We start from the raw sequence: 20601 nt of genomic DNA on the forward strand, positions 1-20601 counted from the left end.
GAAGACTAACGTCTCGTAACTTCTAAGAACTAAGCACCTTTGCAGGATCTGGCGAGATATAAATGAGCCTCTCGGAAGTCAAACTGATGAACTTTGTGAAAGTAAGGAAATTTGATGAAGTTGTAAATTAATCACGTGCTCTGGCATTATAATGAAGAAATTTACAAAGGTGGAGTCAATCGGTTCGACTTCTGAGAGGCTTAAGTAATGCTAATGAAGAAATGTATAGGGCAGAAGCGATTCAGTAAAAGCAAGCTGTTAGCGGTATGCTAGCAAAATTGACTGATTGACTTGAGCAGAATGTTGCAACAAATTGACATCAATTGCATTAGGCTGCCGTGCGTTTTCTGGCCACAGAGCCCGTCTTTATAATGTGACAGTAAATTACTAGCAGAAATCAAGCAGAATCTATCATTTTGTAACTATTTAAAAATAAAATTAAAAATACATTATTCACAAATGGCTATACGAAGCGACAGATTCCGGCATAAACTTAACGCAATCGATGTCAATCTGCAATATTCCGCTCAAATTTGTTAACGAACTGTTAGAGCATATATACTGTTAACGTTTATTAATTTACTAACAATAAGTCGCTTCCTGTTCTGTACATTTCTTCATTTCTTTGTTTCTGCAATCAATCTGTGATGTTATTTAGATTCTGTCACGTTTCTATCGGCATTCTGCCGACAGAATTTGTATCAAACGTTTACGACTGCATGAATAACGGAGCATCGTAAATACCAATATACGCAAACTGCAGTATAGTAAAAACGAAACAGATTGAATTTGTGTTTTGCCAGCAATTCTGACAGCACAAATCGAACAGAGAATTTGTCGTTTTATAAACGGAATACATCACACTTTAATGATTACGAAATGACAGATTTTGTTCAGTCTCTGCGGTATGCCATTATGTTCTATTAATAGATTCTATTACATTTCTGCTGACATTCTATCGACATTTGCAGCATCAGGTACTTAAAAAATCTGTTCTTGACAGATTTGGCTATCCGGGGGCAAGACCAAGAAGACCGAAGCTTCGAAATTCATCTACTGCGTTTTCGGACCTAAATCTGTTGCTTCCGAGAAAGGGAAAAAGAGAATTCTATCATTTTTAATTTCTCAAACTTGTCGCGAGCAAGAATCTTATAAAAGCGCGCGCGCGAGCGCGCATATTGCATATATCCACGTAGCGAGACGCAACAAAATGACGTCACGACGCAACATAAAGGCAATGACGCGTGAAGTAATAACGCAATTTGACGTAACAGTTCGGGTCGTGCGTGGATCTGTCCGCGTGACGAAAAGATGAACGAAAGGTGAAAAAAAGCGAGGCCGTTCGCCCCGCTACGCTACGACGCAGGCGCGGCGGCCACCTCTTCGACTCTTCGCTAGAATTCACGAGCGGCATATGCGCGTCTCTCGACCGCAACCAGCCGCAACCTCGCCGTCGGCTGCGAGGTCGCGAACGCCCGGATGAGATCCGGGATCACGCGGCGGATGCTACACTCTCCGAACGGAGGGAAGTCGTATCCCGCGCGCTCCGTCCGCCTCGCGCGGCCGTAACGCGCTCGCGCGCGCGCGCCCGTTTCTGTGAGAAAAAAAATTGGTTTTTGGGGGGAGACTGGAGAGAGAAAAGAAAAGGGAAACGGGTGCAGCGCTTTGACTAGCGAATCGCCGCTGTGTACGTTGTTAGAAGCCGCAGATCATGACGCTGACTTTGAATCGGTCGTGACAAGTCTCTGTTTCGTAAGTAACCTCTCAGGAAGGTACGGGAGGAAAGGGGCGGGCTCGCAAAAACTCCGAAGGCGATGAGTACGGGAGTCGACCAAAAAATCTCGAGATTTGATTGTTCAAATTAATTGACTAACCTAGAAACTGTACTTTCTGCCCTCCCGACCGAGTCGACCCCGATTTATCCGCCTCGTGTTGTGTTTGCGTGACCGCGTCTTTCGACGCGGTCTAAGCCCGCCGACAATCTCGAAAATTCGCCCTTTTGATTGCGAGCCGTAGCCGCGTTTGCAGACCGAATCTTTTTCAATTACAGAAAATCCTACATTGACCGCTCGTACTTGTTGACATGGTAAAAATGGCATATGCACCACTCTCCACTTCCTCCAGGCTCGTATCCATAGACACAATGTCCAACATATGCCCGAATAATGTGATAAAACCTACCTTGTCTGAAGTAAGTTGTATTCACTGTGGTTGTTGAGCAAAAAAAAGAAAAAATTGTATGACTGCTACATTAAATGATAATTCTTGCAGCAAAAAACAATCAGTTAATTATTGTATGCATGTATGGATGGGTGTGTGTGTGTGTGTGCGCGCATATATATGTGTTACACAATTTAACATCACTTTACCACACTAATTGAGAATCACATGGGTTTCATTGTTTGCAGGTGTTGCAATCAGACTCAGTGAAACGGCTTTTTAATCAACCGAACCTTGTCATTCAGACAATTTCTTCAAAACCATTGGCCGAGTCTGACAATAATATGTTTTGGCACAAGAGGAATGGTATGAATACAACGTCAAACTGTACAAGACCATCCGAAATATCGATATTCCCTGTCAGGACAGCAGACGAGGAAAAGGAAGACGACAATCTTCTACCTTCAAAAATAGAGCACAAGAAATCGGAAATCGCTCTGTTACCCATTAAAAAGAAATCATGTGGTCATTATGAGCCGTGCGAAAATATCGTTTGCGACGTGACGCTACAGCAGTATGTGGATAAAGATGGTATGTCACCTATGTTAGCATTGAGCATAGAGGAAGACGAGATAAACGCGCCGGTTGAAAAACACTGTAAAAATGAGAATTGTGATGCATTAAGTATCGATCATAATCGCTGTCGCCGGGCATTGATAAAATTACACAGGTGCGACAAATCATACATGTGCGATATTTGTGGAATAAAACTTAGAGAAATAAGAAATAAGGATAAGAAATGGATATCTCGGATATATCACAGGAATTGCACGAGAAAGAAAGAGTACGTTCATAACAACGTGGACAGATCGCATTTACAGAAGGAACGGATGCGCATGCGAGAATTGCAGATCTTGGAAATTGCGAGAATGAAGAAACACAATTACTCGGATCTCGCCACAACGATAGAGACGCTGCGAAGAAACGAGGAGTTGATCATTATTCCGCAAAAAGTATCTAGTCAACCGATTGTCATCACGACTTCGGTATCTAGCACTCAATTGACCAGTTCTAATTTGATTACCGCTCAACCTATCAAAATTAATTCGCAAATAACTAAAGCCACGAATATCTTTGGAAGTGTGCCTCTCATGGTTTCATCGCAGAACACCGTGATTTCCGGCAACACGTTGCATTCAGAAAGCAAAGTAAAATCGATAAGTCAAGTAAGATTTCGAAATTTACAACAAAATTCCCACTTGAAATCTACTTCAGTTCCGACTCTGGCTCCAGTTCAAACTCAAGTTTCAACGCCAGCTTCAACTTCAGCTGCAGTTCCAACTCTAACTCTAGCTCTAGGTCCAGCTTCAACTCCACCTTCGGCTTCAGCTCCAGTTTCAACTTTAACTCTAGCTTTAGCTCCAAATTTAGCTCCAGCTCCAGCTTCAGTTCCAGCTTCAGATCCAGCTTCAACTTCAGTTCCAACTCTAGCTCTAGCTCTAGCTCCAAGTCCGGCTCCAGTTTCAACTGTAACTTCGACTACGGCTCCCACTCGTACCACTTCTACACCTGCTCCGGTTGAATCTCCGCGTAAACAATATATTCGCCTCACAGTTTCACCTCAAGCTACTACTGGTCAGCCTATAACGATAAACAATTTGATTATATCACCATCGCACATTTTAACGACCACGGCAGCTCAGCCTAAAACGTTTCTCGCACCGATACGCGTGGTACCTATAGCCAACTTGATAAGTCCGCCGTCGTTGCTACATCGTACGCAGGGTATTCCTAAGTTCTGCATCGTTACAGAAAATCTTGCACCGGTAGCCATTCCGAAATCACCGTCCATTCAACCTGCTAGTGCAGCCGCCGATATTACTCCTGTTACTTCTACGAAGCAAGTAAATGCTTCGAAATTACTGATGCGCAATCCAATATCAAAAGTGCGTAAAACACCGAAGTCGATGAAAGCGAAAAAGAGTTTCTTCTGCGTCTACTGCTCCAAAAATATCACTACTGATTGGTATTTCAAGATGCATATCGCAAAACACAGAGGCGAGAAACTTTTCTTCTGTAACTTTTGTGACGAATCCTTCAGCAATAATTATGACATGAAAAAACACATAATTAATCAACACACCAGTCAGAAGGAGCTTGCATGCGACAAATGCAATTATACTAGCACGTCACTTGCTACTTTCAAAAGCCACGTCCAAACACATACGATATGCAGTCGTAATAAAGCAGACGTCCAATCGAAAAAGCAAAGAAAGCTTTCAGAAGAACTTTCGGAAGATAAAATAAACCGTAAGTTAAGTCATAAAACATACAAAAGGAAAGTAAAAAGAATAATCAATAGTCAGAATAAACGCGTCGAAAAGCACAACAATAAAGAACTATTAACGCTTAACATAGGTGGCAATGCAAAGACAAAAGGATTTAACTTCGTTTCCATGAAAAAAATTGTCGAACCTGAAAATTTCGAGCAAGAATCTGCTATTACATCAAGATGAAGCGTGCAATATATTTTAGTTTTGACATACAAAAATATTTTGCCAAATATAGTTTGTTAAAAAGAATTTGTATGGGAGAAGGTAAATACATGAAGAAGAGCATCCGAGCAGTTATCTCGTTGTGCAGCCTAATAATACGAAGTATGTATGTATGTGAATCTCATCGATGCAAATTATTCTTGATTTACACGGTCACACTTTCAATTACTTTGTAAATAAAAACCGCGATGTGAATCCGTGTGTGAATCTGAACTGCTCATATTCTTTTCGCAAAATGCAACATTTCAAATTCTATTTTTACACGCTAATTTAATGAAATTATTTAATGAAATTATTTTAATAAGGTTATTAATATATCGATCGCGTTGCAATCCAATCAGTTACATTTACGAAAATAATTTTTCTTTACATTCCTGTATTAGATACAAAATATAAATTATATATATACATATGTACATTTATATATGTACTTTTTGAACATTATTTACAATTATAAAAGAAAATTTATTTGACACAAAAGGAAATTACAAAAAATTATTTTTAGTAAAGGTTAATACAAAATCAAATTATATTAAATGATAAAAACGCTTATAAAATAAAAAAATACTAATAGATAGTAAATAATGCAATTATCGAAATTTTTAGAGTATTCGAGATAATGAAATTTTCTTTGAAGACAGTAAAATACTTTTATCCGTAAATTTTTTAACATTTTTTACACTATATGACAGTCAGCATTTCGAAAAATTTTAAAAAATATGAAATGTAATATATAAAGCGTTAAGGTGCAATTTTATGTTGATGCTCGACACTCATTTTCAGCGAGCACAAAGATCTTCAGAAATAATATTTTTTATTCATATAGATATATATATGATATATATATCTATATGATCATATATATAGATCATATATATATATATATATATATTCATATAGATAAATTTTTATTTATTTTTAAGTATATCTTCAAGTAGTAATATTTTACGGATATATACAAAATAAAAATTATTTCTAAAGATTTTTGCTCGCTGAAAATGCGAGCGCCGAGTCGATCGAGCGTTAACGAAAACGTACCTTTACGCATTCATATATTGTAACTTTTGATTTAACATAACAACTTATGTAATTAATCTTATCCCAGTAAGATTGCATTTAACTGTGATACATTTTTCCCACGAAGTTTTTTTTCTATACGATTTATAATTATATTTGTTCTATATTTGTCTTTATACTTTTTTTTGAAACTATTACTTTAATCTTTATTTGATCTGTTTTATAATTATAACAATTAAATTATACATAGTTAAAAACTTTATTCTGTAATTTGTAACTTCAAAGATCTTTTTAAAGGATTTGTTTTTGCAAAAAAAAAATACAAAATCATAAATTTGTTGACGTATTAAAACACCCAATAGAAAAATAGAAATAATATAACGACTGCTGCGATGTTACATATTGACACGTATATATTGATACACGGAATAATGTTTATGTACGTAAGAAATATGTTAGTCTAATATAAAATGTATAAGAGCGACTTTATTCTGAAATAGCCTTAAATGTCAGCACAGATTAAAAACTGTCGCTACATACCGTATGAAGAGCCATTTCTTTCAGTTATAAATTAGTGAATTATAATTAACAGAGTATGAAAATACTTTTTGTTTTTACATTTTAGTTTTCATTAAAAAGACATATACAAGATAGCACAAGCTACATTTACATTTGTGATATAGTTTCATGCATAATATTCGTACTACTTTATTGCTTTTTTTCCTTAAAAACAATGTTTCTCTTTAAAAACTAAATGTACCATTCTTTTTGATGCGCCATATTCGTAAAATATTCAAAAATAAGAAAATGACAGTTATTCTTTAAGATTTATTGAACATATGGTATTCAGTGGAATTTTTTGTTATTTTATACAATTTATTATAAGAGCAGAACAGTACAAATAACATGAAATTATGAAATATTTTAAATAATAAATTTAAGTTTGTACGTTATGCATACATCGTAAAATATTCACTATTCAATATTCGCTGTGCTCTGTCTTGTTGCTAAAATATAAAAGGATGGTATTATTATCATACGATTGTCATAAGATATTTTATTACGAGATATCACATCTATCACTTGTTGAGAATAAATGATGTTCCTGAATCAATGAAATAATATTGAGTGCCTTGTAAACCAGAAATTTTTTCTAATATAGTCATGCTTATTTTTTTATAAGCTTGTAGATGACCGTTTGCAGAAATAAAATCTGTTTAAGCATGTTTCATATTTGTTTCCTAGATTTTTCTCTGATATCAATTCTTTAGATGTACATTCGCGCTGTGAATATAGATATTGCTTGATACACACGTTTTAATGTCGGTAGTTTGAATAAATCTCTACTAAGCAAACATGTACTGAATTTATGTATTTTAATATAAGGACGTGTGTATTAAAGATTATGCTATATAATTATGAATCCAGTGTTTTTATTATCACAAAACGATGTATGAAATTATGCAACAATGTTATCTGCTCTGATACATAATTTTTTTTGTGCCTTGGTACTTTGAAGATTGATATTCATCTTATTCAAATAGAATATTTTACAAAAAAGTAAAGCTTACAATAAATATAAAGAAAGCAGTCAAAATAATGAAAATATAGAATGAACCGGGCGTTGATGACGACTACGAAAAAATATTTTACATTTCGTGAGGGATTAAATTAGTTAACTATTTGTGATGATATCATGGTTACTTTAGTCTGTAATTGCATTATGTTCAGTAAAATAAGCTTATTTATTTTCTCAATGTACTGACGAGTATGATAATAAAATGCAGTATTACAATTCTTGTATCTTCGCTCCTATGTTTGTAATAAAAATTTGTTAATAAACCATTCGTGTTTGTAAATAATTTTTCCTCCAATAGTCATTTATAATAGGGATCCTGGGTAATTCCCCATAGCTTGCTAGAATAGTCTTGTCAAACAAAAAAAAATTTGATTCCCAGAATTAGCATCCCACATATACATATATATATATATATATATATATATATATATATATATGACACAATGGTCTTTTTACATCATGTATGACACTAAGAATTTCGGTTAGGAAAATATTACACTATATAGAAATAAAGTATTCAAAACGTGAACTTGATCCCAAAATAACCGGAGATAAATAAAGTGTATTGTATGTCTCAACACAATAGGGCAATCCCTTTTCATAAAAATGGCAACTACAATAAAATTAGAAGAGAGCAAAGATTCATATAGGGACGGTTTATCTCCAGGTCAAAGTTTAATTCGGGGTGTAGTGCCATCGAAGAAGTCATTTATAATACACAAAAGAATTAAAATAATCTAAACTATTTATCAAAAGCTCAGGCTAAACATCTTGATTATATCTTAAAAAAGGTTTCGATTATTTATTTAAAAATATACATATTAGATACGGATAAAGTTCTACGGCAGCATACATTATATTCGATCTAAAGCTTCTAACATTATGACGCTGTTGCCACGAATTACCTAGAAACATACAATTTATATTAATGAATATTGATAATATTACGAATAAGCTGCAGTCCATTTAATACTACAAATGATTTGAAGCGTTCTTCTGCTCCTTCTTTCTTCGCTAAAAGAAAAAGGAGGAGGAATGTTTTGAAGCATTTGCATTGATAAGTGGACCACAGCTTTATTCGCATAATCTGCTTTCATAAAAGTAAGTATAAAGCCATCACAAAACTTACCACCATGCCGATATTGTTTGTAGTACCATCCTTGCATTTCTCTTCGCTTTCATCTATGACCATGTTCATGAACGGATCAAAGCCTCTCAATATCCCGACAACACGTCGACCACCGTTCAGTTTTACTACAAGATAGTTTAAGTGAAATCAGGGTTAAGAACAAGATGGTTATATAGAAACGCATAACGATGGTTATATCGCTTTCCACATGTATACTAAAGTGCATATCTTGTGAAAAATAATAATTTACAAAACTGTTTTAATGTAAATTGCTTATATCTATGGTTAGTCTTCTTAGGAAAACTTTATATTACAGAAACAAAGTTGAAGTTAATTCTATGAACATTTTTAGAAAATACTTCTTTATCACAAGTGAAAGAAATCTTTGAGTGATACTGTTCTATGGCAACTAGTGCACGTAACGTATAGAAATCCCAATTCCCAGAACGCAGATGGTTTCAGATAGGCAATAGGCATTAATGACTGCGTGTGCACATCAAACTTAACCTCTTTAGCGAGGCTTGAGCAAGCTTAATCTTTCTCTTGGAGATGCAACTTCGACTTTATCAATACGTTCTTGCGCTATTACTTACGAGACAATTTTTTATCCATGTACCTGAAAAGGATACAGAAGTATTAGTGGATATATAACATAATGAACATGACATGTACTCGAAACCAAACAACGCCGGTAGCGAGAGATCTCGCACCGGCTTGCGAAAAATATACTTTACTTCTTAAGCTCCGGGGGATGTGCTTTACTCATTTTCGATTATAGCGGCTGAGCCCTCAATTATCTGGATACACTGATACACAATTAGCAAAATACGCGACCACAAATTTACCGAACCGGTCAGTACTCAGTAATATCAGCTACCCGAGACTGAAGACGCACTACGTAACTCAATGGAAGGGATAGGATTTTCCACTCCTGAGAATCGATTGTTCCTCCCTCCCTCCTCCTTAGTCCTTTCAGCCCATCAACGACACAGCTGACAGCGATGTGCGGATACTGCGGATGTGCGTCAAACTTCAGGTCCTTGGTCGCGGAGAGGTTTCGCGTGACATAACCTCGTTCGGAAGCAGTTCGGAGCAGTATCCATCTCCACGAAAATTATGCGATCGCGTGGAACGTGCGTATGAAAGCACGGTTGGGAAGTGTACGGAAGGGTGACGAAGGTTTTTATCCACTACTTGCTAAATTAATTTTGAACGCTATATACACATGCATATATGCATATAAATATGTACGCACATGTATATGTATGTTTATATGTGTGAGGTTATTCGTACTTATATTAGGGCTACTCCAAAAATTGTTAGCTTCCGGCGGTATGTCAGCATCCGGCTGAGCACACTAGAGTTCCGGGCGCCGCGAGCCGCGCGGGTTCGGAGTTTCGGAGTGCGCTCCGAAAGGGTGAGGAAAAAAGGGTCGGCGGGGAAGAGAAAGAGAGAGAGAAAGAGTGTGTGAGAGGACCGGACACTAGTGCGCGCGTTGCATTACGTCAGGTCAGGGCGAAAGAGAGAGAGAGAAAGAGGGAGAGAGTGAGAAAGAGAGAAAAAGAGAGCGAGAGAACGCGCGAGGGAGAGGGAGAGGTGGAGGAACGGCGTCTCTTTACATCTGCGCATTTCTCGCGTTCGTTCAGGGGAAAACTCCAAAACAAGCAACATGGCGGACCCGAGCAACGAGCCTGCATCGTCGAGCGGCGTCGCGGAGCAGGTAGCCGCGACCGCGGCGGCCACCGCCGTCGCGGCCCCGCTGCGCGAGGAGCACGACAAGCCCGAGGACTTCCACGAGCCCGACAAGAAGCGGCGCAGGACGACGCGCGCCGAGGACGCCGCGAAAACCGAGCAGAAACTTGAGCACCGTCTGGGTGGCATCCTCTGCTGCGCAGTATGCCTCGATCTGCCTCGCGCGGCCGTCTATCAGGTAGGTCGGGCTCCCCCCCTCTACCCCTCCTCCTACCTCTCACACCTTCCTCTCCTCCTCCACCTCCTCCGCGGGAGGCCTGGCGTAACGGAGCACCCCGGAGCTTTCGTGGTCTCGCGTTATTGGGAAGATAAATAAAAACCTGGCCCGTGTGTATCCTCAAATTCGACGATCGTCCCGGGATTCGCGATTCGCGACGCGGCGGACAATCGCGACATGCGACCACCACCTTCCCCCCTTCCCGCGATGGCCTACCCCAGGTCCATCGACCCGTTCCGTTCGGAGGCCGTTTCGGAGTTTCAGAGCCTAGAGATGCGTAAGCGAGACGGTCGCGCGTCAATCTCGCTTCCCTGACGAAGACGAGTATGAATCCAGGTGGTCCAGGTCGTTTGTCGTGGATACCTTCCGCGAGACACTCGCCAGGCGCAAGACCGCTTACCTAGAAGCCTCTCTTTTTCGGTAACGTCGACCAGGTTGCAACGGTTGCATCCCATTCATCCCGCGTTGGAAGAAGTGCGACCGAGTCGATCAAAAGCTGCGGATATCTCGTATAGAAACGTACGACCTACGCCTTTAATTCTGGGAGAAAGTTTGTGCGCTATGATAAAAAAAAAAAAAAAACGGAATTTCGCGCTTTTGCTTCCTTATTGTTCACAGCGGACTCTCTGGCTCTCTGCATCTTGCATCTTCTCCTCAACTTTATCCCTCTACTAAAAATTCTTTCTCTTTCTCTCTCTCTCTCCGTTTCCATCTTTCGCTTTTCCCTTTTCTTTCAAGCTCGTGCGATCTAGGTGTGACTAACGAATCATCTCTGTCAAATAGTTGCACTTTTTTTTCTATTTTGTTATGGCAATGCAGACACGAGTCGTGATGTAACGCATCTCAGTACCAAGCTGGACCTCCCCCCTTATGTTTCTCATCTCTACCTAGTGTCGATAATGTTTTAAAATATACGCCGAAATACATGGTAGCAAGTATGATGGTAACAATAATCGTATAGTCCCCCTGTCTCTCATAAACTGAGCTTTATACACAGGTCGAATAATGAGTTTGTCTATCGAGACAAGACGAGACATGTTAAGTTTTCCGCAGGTAGGTGACTTTATATTTTTTTCTTTATATTAAAGGAAACGATATGTGTCTGCTGGTGTATCCAATCAGCGGATCTCTGTGTGGCAAACTTGTATATATGATATACGAGAAGAGTTTTTTCCTTTGCAATATTACAGATCGACTTGATACATTAAAAAACCGTAAAACGACGCGTATGCGCATATCTTTGCTTTGAGAAACCAGGTGTTTGATTTTTATTTAAGAAAGAGAGAACACTCTTTCCTGATACTATATAAAAAGTTACACGCAGAATTTTCCACGTGGCGCATCTGTTAACACTTCCGCAGTTGTTTATACTTATCTGACCTTTTGTTTTGTAACTGCGAATAATGAAACGCGGTGTTCATATAATTTCAACTACTGGAGAGATACAAGGAATACCTCGGAATATCCCTAAACAGGTACCTTAGACAGAGTGCGAAGCAGCATTCTGGACTTGTGTGTATGCATGCAGTTATTCATACTCGTTTAGAAACGTGTTGATCGCAAGAGGGATTACACGGTAAAACCGTTTGTAGATATTCCCCCAGAGAAATCCCGTCGGTCCCGTTAATTTTTGATTTTTTTTTTCATCTCGATATACCTTTCTTTAGAGTATTGACATACCGCGAGATACACGGCGTAAAGGGATTTATAATAACTATTGTAACCAGTGAGGTTGTATCGCGCCTATCTTGATTATTCTTAATGTTAAAACGGATAATATGTGTGTAAACTCATAGTGTAAAGTTTCCTGTGCAGAGACGCACGTAGACGCTTTCATTTGTGACACAAAGACTTATCCATTGTATTCTTTCAGTTGTAAGTCTCTACAAACGTCCCCCCGCACCCTACCCCCGCCCCTTTTTTCTTTTACACAGAACCCATCGCATTTATAAAGAACGATGTTTGTTTCTATAGCTATCACGGAATATAACGGGGTCGGTGACCACGTGTTCACTTAGTGTTCTCTATTAAATCGGTTTAGATAAAATAGTGAAGTACTTAAGATTCTAGATCTCTGTAGTTGTTTAGTGTATAATATATAATGATACTTGAACCTTACGAAACGCTATGTTTACTATAAGAGACTATCGAGTGGCAGGGACAATATTCGGAGCACAATGAGAATATAAGGGCCTTTTGTTAGGGCCTATTGTTAGATTAAATGCGAAACCGATGCCCAGTTATAGTCAACAGCGAGAGAGTGAGAGTGAGGGAGAGAAAGCGAATAACAGAAACAAAACAAAAAAAGATCTGTACAAACTGTATAGTGCAAGATAAAAATAAATATTCTTAAAGGTTATTAGTTAGTTATTTCGCATAAAACACCCCCTTTTCACTTGTCCCACGTGTCATCATCCTCGTTTCTTCCCGTCTGTATCATCGATATATATATATTGGTACCGTTAAAAGTAATTCCTTAGAGACTACTCGTGCTAATTTAAAACAGATCTCGATAAGTATATCTGTGATTAATGAGTATCCGTACGATTTTGTGTTTCAGGTTTAAACGTCAAAGTGATGGTAATATACATGGCATTAATTTTTTTGGTTCTCTATTTGGGTTTCTGGGGGTTCTGTAGTGCGCAACGGATAATGCGAAACGGAGAGCGAACGCTTTGCGTAACAAAACGTTGTGATAAAACAGAAAAGAAATATCTTTGTTGTTAATAATTGAATTAATAACGTTGGCTATGTTTCTCACGAAAAGTCGTTGAAATTTGTGATTTAGAGAGTTGCATACATTTTAAATAATTCATTCATTTGTAAACGTATAACGTATAACGTACGTGTTCGAGAACTAGGTGTTTAGCCTTCTCTTATATATGTAAAAAAATAAAAAAGAAAATTTAACAAAACACAAGAACGTTAATAATACATGCTGCAATGATGTTCACAGTGTGCTAATGGACACTTGATGTGTGCTGGTTGCTTCACTCATGTCCTCGCAGATGCCAGGCTGCGGGACGAGATGGCAACATGCCCCAACTGCAGAATCGAAATCAGCAAAACCACCGCGTCACGAAATCTGGCAGTTGAAAAAGCCGTGTCTGAGTTACCTGCCGAATGTCAATATTGCGCGAAGGAGTTCCCGCGAAATTCCTTAGAGCACCATGAGGAGGCTATGTGCGAGGAAAGGTAAATCCGTAAGGCAAAACTTATAATCTCACATGTCCGGGGTTTTTTTTTTCATTGTCATCTCTCAACTAATGCAACTGATCTCTTTACAATGTAATTACAGGTGGACTGCGCAAATAGTAGTAGAAGGCAATTATTTGTGTGCACACAAACATAACGTCCCTAAAATTTCCTAAAATTTAATATGCATCGCAGATTAGAAATATATGTCTTAAAGCCTTAGAGTTTTCTCACAATCCACCATGCTCTCCTTGTTATACGACTTTGTATTTATGTGTGTGCTCATCCAATATCTAATTACTTGTACAGGATATCTAGTTGCAAATATAGTAGAATCGGTTGTCCGTGGCGAGGTCCGAATCACGAGATCCCGGAACACGAGGGTCACTGCGCTCATCCTCATCGTACGGGTGCGGACGTGATGGAGGCTCTGCGCGAGATCGATGCCCGCACCTTGGAAGAACGTAGGCTCTATGACAATGTCTTTGATCTTTTGTCCTACGAGAAAATCACGTTCAACGGTCTGTATCAATTGTTAAGCATTGTTATAACGTTAGGCAGACATATTAAAAAAATCTATAGATTACTAGAGAGAAAATGTATGCCATATGATTTTTTTTCCTCGCAGCAACGGACAGATTACAATTGTATAAATGATTCTTTTGGGTCACGATGTTAACTTTAGCTCTCTTGACTTGTCTTTCTATTGTATCTTGTCTTCCTTTCATAGCTACAGACGACGCTCGAAGGATTTATCAATTATCTGTAAAATTTTTATCATTTGTAGACTTACAGATGAAGCCGTATCGTACTGACGAGTTTATTCATAAACTATTTTACGAAACCTCACGATTTGGCGCTTTCAACAATCAGTGGGTAGTGAAGGCCAGGATCAATAGCAATCAACGCGATCCTACTCAAAGTTCAGAGCGAGACATAACTTACCAAGTACGAAAAACCGCATGTCCTTACTAATTTCAGAAAGAGCTTTAAGTATGGCAACATATGTCATTCATATACGTGCACATGTACGCGAGCTAAGAGTAAAAGAGATTATTGAAATATAAATCCGATGTACGATGTACACACTGCGATCTAAGTATGAAAATATATGTTTCGTAGCTGATACTAAAGACAAAAACCACTTATCCGCTACCAGTTTATTACTTGATCTTGAAAGGCCCGTTTGGCGATATGAAAGTCCATCCGAGAATTCACAGATTCGAGTTCACCGAGCAGGAAAACGAGAGCCCATATTTTACATTGCCGCTACCGGACACGGCAGAGTGTAATAGACTTCTCGCTGCTAAAGCCATCAGTTTTAGGTAAAGGACCGATTTTAGAACGCGATAGAGCTCTCTCTCTCTCTCTCTACTGCAGTTACTTTATTACAATATAATACACGATGAGTGTAACTTATATGTACAACGTGTAATTTTTCGTTTGCAGACTAATAATGTTCCTGGCGTCTAAGTAGCTTACAACGATAATATCTATTGTCAAGATTTTGTCACAAATGGAATCGATTGACAAGACCTTCTAGATATAATGACAAATAAAAATATAGAGATCACAGAGATTTATAATCGTTTACAGTAGCGATATTGATCATGGTAATGATAACGATAACGAAGGAGAATCTGAGAATGCTAATATTGTAATGTTTTAAAAATACATGTTGAAAATACATATGTATAAAATTAAGACGATGTGACATACACAAAAAGCACAGTACTGTATAAGTATTGGAAAAATTAGTTTGAATGAATTTATATTTCTCTTTTACATCAAACACTTTTACATTAAAAGGAAAAAAAGAAGAAACTAAAGACTAGAGAGTAGTTTTATGTAGATCATTGTTAGATGATAAATTATTGTATTAATGTACGTACCAATTTTGTGCAATGTGCTTGTACCCCCTCCAAGGTAAAGTTAAATGATCAGTATCGCTTAGATGATATTAATTTAATACACATACCCTTGTCCACGAAGAGCCTATCGTTTTTCCTTTATTTAAATAAATAAGACGCTATCGATGTAAAATTCCGAATAAAAGGTGTAATTGTAATATAAGACTAAAACTATTTTATTATACATCCAATTCATACTGACGTAGCGTTAAGTCATTTTTACACATCGAAGAACGGCACCGAAAAAAAGTAGCGCCTCTACGGTAATTTTTATGGATACCTAATTTTTTTACGCACATTTTTATACCTCAAGTGACGCGTGTGGCACATTGGAAATTCCTTCTCGTTGCAACCTAAAAGGTTGCCGTATACCCTAAATGTTAATCATTATAATTCCGCCAAGTTGATGAAGGTATTGTTACTTGGTTTCGGGCCGTTCGTGTTATTTGGCGGAAAGATTAGTGGATTCAAATTGTTCTCGGGTTGGCTGCTACTGAGCCTGCGATACCTCGGCACGGCCAACCTGGAGTCGGGCTCCGAACAACCGGTCAACCAGTAAGATGTTACCCTACCCTTTCCCTTCAACTCCACCTCGCCTCTGAGCTCAAGGTCGAACGTCCTAAACTTGTCCAAGATATTCTTCGTCGCCTCGGAGACGTGTATTCTCAAAGCTGCGAGACATAAATTATAATTAAATAATTATAATTAGTTACTTAATCCTAGTTACTTTATCTTGTGAAATTCAAACGACAGAAATTCAATTTTTAAGACTCGGAATTTTTGTGAGTTTTTTTTTTCAATTGTCATTGTTGCTCTAATGTAGGATTTATCTTACGAAGACCGGAAGATTCCATTCGAGACGCCGTGTTCACGGTGTCGCCGAAGAGACAATAGTGCGGCATCTTTTGACCCACCACCCCGGCGCAAACCGGACCGCTGTGCACGCCTATCCGCACGCTCAGTTGTGTGTTTTGCTTGTGCATTATGGTGAACGATCTGACGGCATCCAGTATCGCCAGGGCCATCAGTCCAATCTCTCTGGCATGTTCGTCGCCGTTTCTCTCCGGAAGACCAGACGCTACCATATACGCATCTCCTATAGTCTCCACCTGCGAATCAGTCTCAATTTCAAGATAATTTCCTTTCTCAAAGTCGTCCCAGCGTCTGTCGTTAGAGTTTGAGCAACTTTGGCGCAAATGCGCTTCTTTCTCCTGAAACGAATCATTTACGCGCGCTTACTTGTTTTTTTTTTTTTTTATACGTCTACCTTGTAAACGTCGTAGAATCCGATAATACTGTCAAAGGTACTGTACAAATCATTCAGAAAATCCACGACCTCCATAGGCGTGCTCTGCGCGCATAGCGCCGTGAAACCGACAATATCGCTAAAGTAGATGGTGACGCACTCGAACTGCTCCGGTTGCACCATTTCCCCGGCCATCAGCTGACCGGCGACCTGCCTTTAAAAAATTCGCTCTATTAAAAAAGGGCGAAAAGCCGAAGAGCTCAATAAAGTGAACGGTGAATGATTCTGATACCTCGGGAGCACTTGGTACAGCAGTTCCTCGCTGCGACGCTTCTCTAGGCTCAACTGCTCGGTCTTTTCCTCAACGAGCGCCTCCAGATTATTGGCGTATTGCTCCATCCGCCGTAGAAGATCGTCCATCAAATTCTCGCAATATCCCCTGAAACGTGGACGCAATTCTTTTGTAGCGTATTTATATCTTACGTTTATTATCTAATTTCTGTATTTATTGCGATGGTCGATTCGGTCGTAGGATATCAAGATATAATATAAATATATGAAAAATATATATCGAAGCACGACGTGATGCGAATGAGTCGCCTGTGTGCCATGATTAATTATAAAATTTTAAATAAAAATATACTTCATGATTCCTCGTATCGTGCCGCGAATCGCGTGGAAGCTAGGCCGTTCGTCGGGAACCTCGGTCCAGCACCTTTCCATCAACGACAGTATGTCCGGCGGACAATCCTTCGGCGTGACTTCCGGCCTCAAGGGGGGATTCTCCGACGCTGATACCCTGGTTACGATCTTTGCAGCAAAGACATCGGAGTGATAAAGAAATCGCGCTAAAATTAGAATTAAAAAGACAGGAATGAAACGGATCGCACCTCTTGCGCCGTCATAAAGGTCCTGGCTACCTCGTACGGGCCACCGCGGACCACTATCTCCTCAAGAATAATCGCGAAGCTATAAACGTCGCCCTTCTGCGTCGCCGCGCTACCGGGTGTCACCGTTAATGGCAAGAGTTCCGGGGCGATCCAAAGCAATTCTTGAAAATGTAGACGAAACGTCATATTGATGCCCCACCTTTAATATATCGATTTATTTTCTCTTTATGCAACTCACTGGTGTAATAGCTCTCGTCTATAATCAAGTCGGAGGGCGTGGTGAGTGTTTTGAGGCCGAAGTCCGAGATTTTTAATACGAAGCGACCGTCGATCAGGCAATTACACGATCGTAATTTTCCGTGAGCGGAGACCTCGCTGGCGTGAAGATAAGACATTCCCTGCGAGGAAGCAATCTCTTTGTCGTTTTCGCGTCACGCTTTGCAGATGCGCGATACACCAATTAATATTACATTAATCGATTATAGACATAATTAAGTTATATAAAGTTAAAAAGTTATATAAAAATGGTTTAAATGTATCGAAAATGTATTTAAGAACGTAGGAGAAACACAACTTCTGCACCTGCCTCTACCTTGGCGATATCGTGGATTAGGGACATCCGAAAATTCCAATCCAGCTTGATCGCCTCGTTCTCAAGAACATCCTTCAACGATCCTCGGGGACAGTATTCGGTAAGAATTAAAACAGTCGGCGACGGCGAACAGAGGCACGCTCCGATAAATCTAGCGAGCAATTCAATTTATTAATAAACGACAAGAAACTGCAATGGCAGCTTAAAGTTGCGTCAGCGATGTTACGCTGATGCTGATGCTGAATACATTATGCTATCGAAGAGATCTTGCGAACGGTCATCCTTTAATTGTTTACGAAATGAAACACGGGGGAAAAAATTTGTAAATACCTCACGGTGTTCTCCGACGTAACGTCCCTGACCTGCTTGATTTCCCAGAGCAATTTCTTCGTCACGTCGACCACTTTCTTCTTCGTGATCTTCTTGATGGCTACCCTCTCGCCCTTGTATATCCCGATAGTGGTAAAGACTGTCGTAGGCGGCAGAGATTCGCAACTGATCTGCGAACCGCGACGTATCCTCTGTTCCAACCCATAATTCTACGATTAAATAATAAATCAAATCAAGTAATCTCTTGTCGCGCTCCCTATGCACGTTGTGCGTAATCCTAATTTATCGCTCACATTTGCGTCGGACATCGCTTGGTGCAAATTTATCTTCGACGAGAACTGTTTCCCAACTTCCAGAAGCAATTCCTCAGGTCTTACGCGCCAGGACATGTTATTGAGATCAGCGGACAGACGCAAATGCCTGGTGCAAAAAGATTTCACGTGTCGATTAGTATAATTTTATATTCTTCGCAAATTAATTATAAATACTAAACAATTTTATATTCATGTCTTTATATCGGTGCTTTTAATATTTTCTCTCATTTCTTTTATTTTACATACTTACTGTTTGTATTTATACAAAACTCGGATCAAATGTAAGGTCTAACGAATCGCGTCGTACATACCTGTACAAAAGACACGCGGCTGTAATAGCAGCGAGCAAAAACACGGCGAGCGCTATGCCCGTGTAAGCTACAAACGTGTAAGCTTCTCTCCTCGATGTGCAATCCGGATCGTTTCCCAAAAACCCGCACTCCGGAATATCTGGCGGGGGTCCTTCCCTTCCTCCCGGCCAGTGGATCTTTTTGCCAGTCATAGGACTGTATTCTCGATTTAGTCCCAAATAATGAGCGACCACTTCGAACCTGCAAAACACCTGTCAATATCTTTCAACTCATCTTTGACGATTTGTGTGATATTTTATTAACATATAATGTTAATAATATTTTAGATCGGCTGAATTGATCCTCCTTTCGCATCGTATTTTTATAGAATTTCTTTTATTTTCTCTAATGTTGAAGAGAACTACTCTCATCCTCGATACAACAAGATAAACTACGATATCTTTATCTAATTTAGAAAAAAATGTCTAGTTTCCTAGGCGTCTGCTCATTATAAATTCGCAATTTGCTTCTCGACCGCCAACGTTAAAGCCGCGTCGAACGGAATACATAAATTTCAAGTGACCTTCCGGTAATGGGATCTAAATCAAGGATGCTGTAATCCGCGTCACGATCTCCGTTGTCGTCTATCCTGACGTGACCCGTAATCCCTATGAAGTCTCGGTCCCACATTCGCCTCGTTATAGATATGCCGTCCCTGATATCGCCACCTTCGGCCAGAGTCTCATTCAGCGCGATCCCTAACAAGTAAACACCGTCGTAAAATGCTCCGACGAAGAAATTCACCTGTGCAAAAAGCGAGAAGTTCATTTCACCTTGAGGATCAATTTTATTGATTTATTAATTGTCCTTGAACCCTCGAAAAATCGCGACTTTCGAGTTTCGGAATGTCATTGTGCTCTCAAGATTAGATTTAGAGAAATCTTATTTTAATTGGACCTCACCTCTTCACCCTCCGGAAATGTGTAATTGTAATTAGTTTGCGCGCGTTGCCTGACGTTCTCAGCGAAATCCTGAAATCGCGGACTGGTCGGCTGAAGGAGAGACACCCTTAGCAGAGCCTCGTAAGCCTTCCTGGCATTGGCATCGTCCTCGTCCCCGACCTCCCAGTCGTGATCGCCCCAGTAGGAACCCTTGAAAATTATTTGATCGCTTTTATATTGATGGAGAAGTGTCACGCGTGATACAGTTTTGCTGTCACGTTGATGTATGACGGGTTTACGATATTATTTTTTCATTTTTTATGGCCTTACGTGAAATATCTCAACGTCGAGGAAAGCCCAGTCTCCTCTCGTCATGCCCAATTCGTGCGCGGCCAGCATAAATCTTCTGACCAGCGTTCCACGAACACTGAGTATCACGACTGTTAACAAATTGTTACTTTAATCGTCATTAAGAACGTTTCTG

The 20601-nt window shown here is 39.4% G+C and overlaps 4 protein-coding genes across 6 annotated transcripts in view; 2 read left to right on the plus strand and 2 right to left on the minus strand.

Moving 5' to 3' along the window:
• Window positions 1–1439: 1439 nt before the first annotated feature.
• LOC112465189 lies at window positions 1440–5118 on the plus strand. The gene is made up of 3 exons (XM_025032622.1): window positions 1440–1752; window positions 2051–2191; window positions 2409–5118. Exons 2-3 carry the CDS (start codon window positions 2084–2086, stop codon window positions 4674–4676), a joined length of 2376 nt encoding a protein of 791 aa, XP_024888390.1. The 5' UTR covers window positions 1440–1752; window positions 2051–2083; the 3' UTR covers window positions 4677–5118.
• A 2968-nt stretch (window positions 5119–8086) lies between these two features.
• Window positions 8087–9443, minus strand: LOC112464909 (probable small nuclear ribonucleoprotein G). Its single transcript, XM_025032207.1, has 4 exons — window positions 9175–9443; window positions 9034–9056; window positions 8441–8565; window positions 8087–8216 (listed from the first exon to the last, which is right to left on the minus strand). The coding sequence occupies exons 1-4, from the start codon at window positions 9204–9206 to the stop codon at window positions 8166–8168; spliced, it is 231 nt and encodes a 76-aa protein (XP_024887975.1). The 5' UTR covers window positions 9207–9443; the 3' UTR covers window positions 8087–8165.
• Window positions 9444–9472: 29 nt separating this feature from the next.
• On the plus strand, window positions 9473–15672 carry LOC112464888 (cysteine and histidine-rich protein 1 homolog). Its single transcript, XM_025032164.1, has 7 exons — window positions 9473–9619; window positions 10087–10370; window positions 13366–13604; window positions 13914–14125; window positions 14392–14552; window positions 14727–14929; window positions 15054–15672. Exons 1-7 carry the CDS (start codon window positions 9580–9582, stop codon window positions 15079–15081), a joined length of 1167 nt encoding a protein of 388 aa, XP_024887932.1. The 5' UTR covers window positions 9473–9579; the 3' UTR covers window positions 15082–15672.
• A 107-nt stretch (window positions 15673–15779) lies between these two features.
• The window catches only part of LOC112464843 (atrial natriuretic peptide receptor 1), a 65507-nt gene continuing 60685 nt past the window's right edge, over window positions 15780–20601 (minus strand). For 2 of the 3 annotated variants that reach the window (XM_025032105.1, XM_025032098.1), the window contains 14 exons: window positions 20448–20557; window positions 20139–20327; window positions 19760–19980; window positions 19198–19437; window positions 18866–18992; window positions 18573–18781; window positions 18243–18393; window positions 17889–18048; window positions 17651–17811; window positions 17404–17570; window positions 17053–17199; window positions 16782–16974; window positions 16350–16623; window positions 15902–16185 (listed from right to left, as the gene is read on the minus strand). In XM_025032105.1, coding sequence (XP_024887873.1) covers window positions 15902–16185; window positions 16350–16623; window positions 16782–16974; window positions 17053–17199; window positions 17404–17570; window positions 17651–17811; window positions 17889–18048; window positions 18243–18393; window positions 18573–18781; window positions 18866–18992; window positions 19198–19437; window positions 19760–19980; window positions 20139–20327; window positions 20448–20557 — 2633 coding nt within the window. Of the gene's footprint in view, window positions 16186–16349; window positions 16624–16781; window positions 16975–17052; window positions 17200–17403; window positions 17571–17650; window positions 17812–17888; window positions 18049–18242; window positions 18394–18572; window positions 18782–18865; window positions 18993–19197; window positions 19438–19759; window positions 19981–20138; window positions 20328–20447; window positions 20558–20601 lie in introns of all 3 variants that reach the window. The other variant, XM_025032092.1, reaches the window with a different exon arrangement.

Source organism: Temnothorax curvispinosus, unplaced genomic scaffold (genome assembly GCF_003070985.1).
Source record: "Temnothorax curvispinosus isolate PA1 unplaced genomic scaffold, ASM307098v1 QBEX01001498.1, whole genome shotgun sequence".
NCBI classification, from domain to species: Eukaryota; Metazoa; Arthropoda; class Insecta; order Hymenoptera; family Formicidae; genus Temnothorax; species Temnothorax curvispinosus.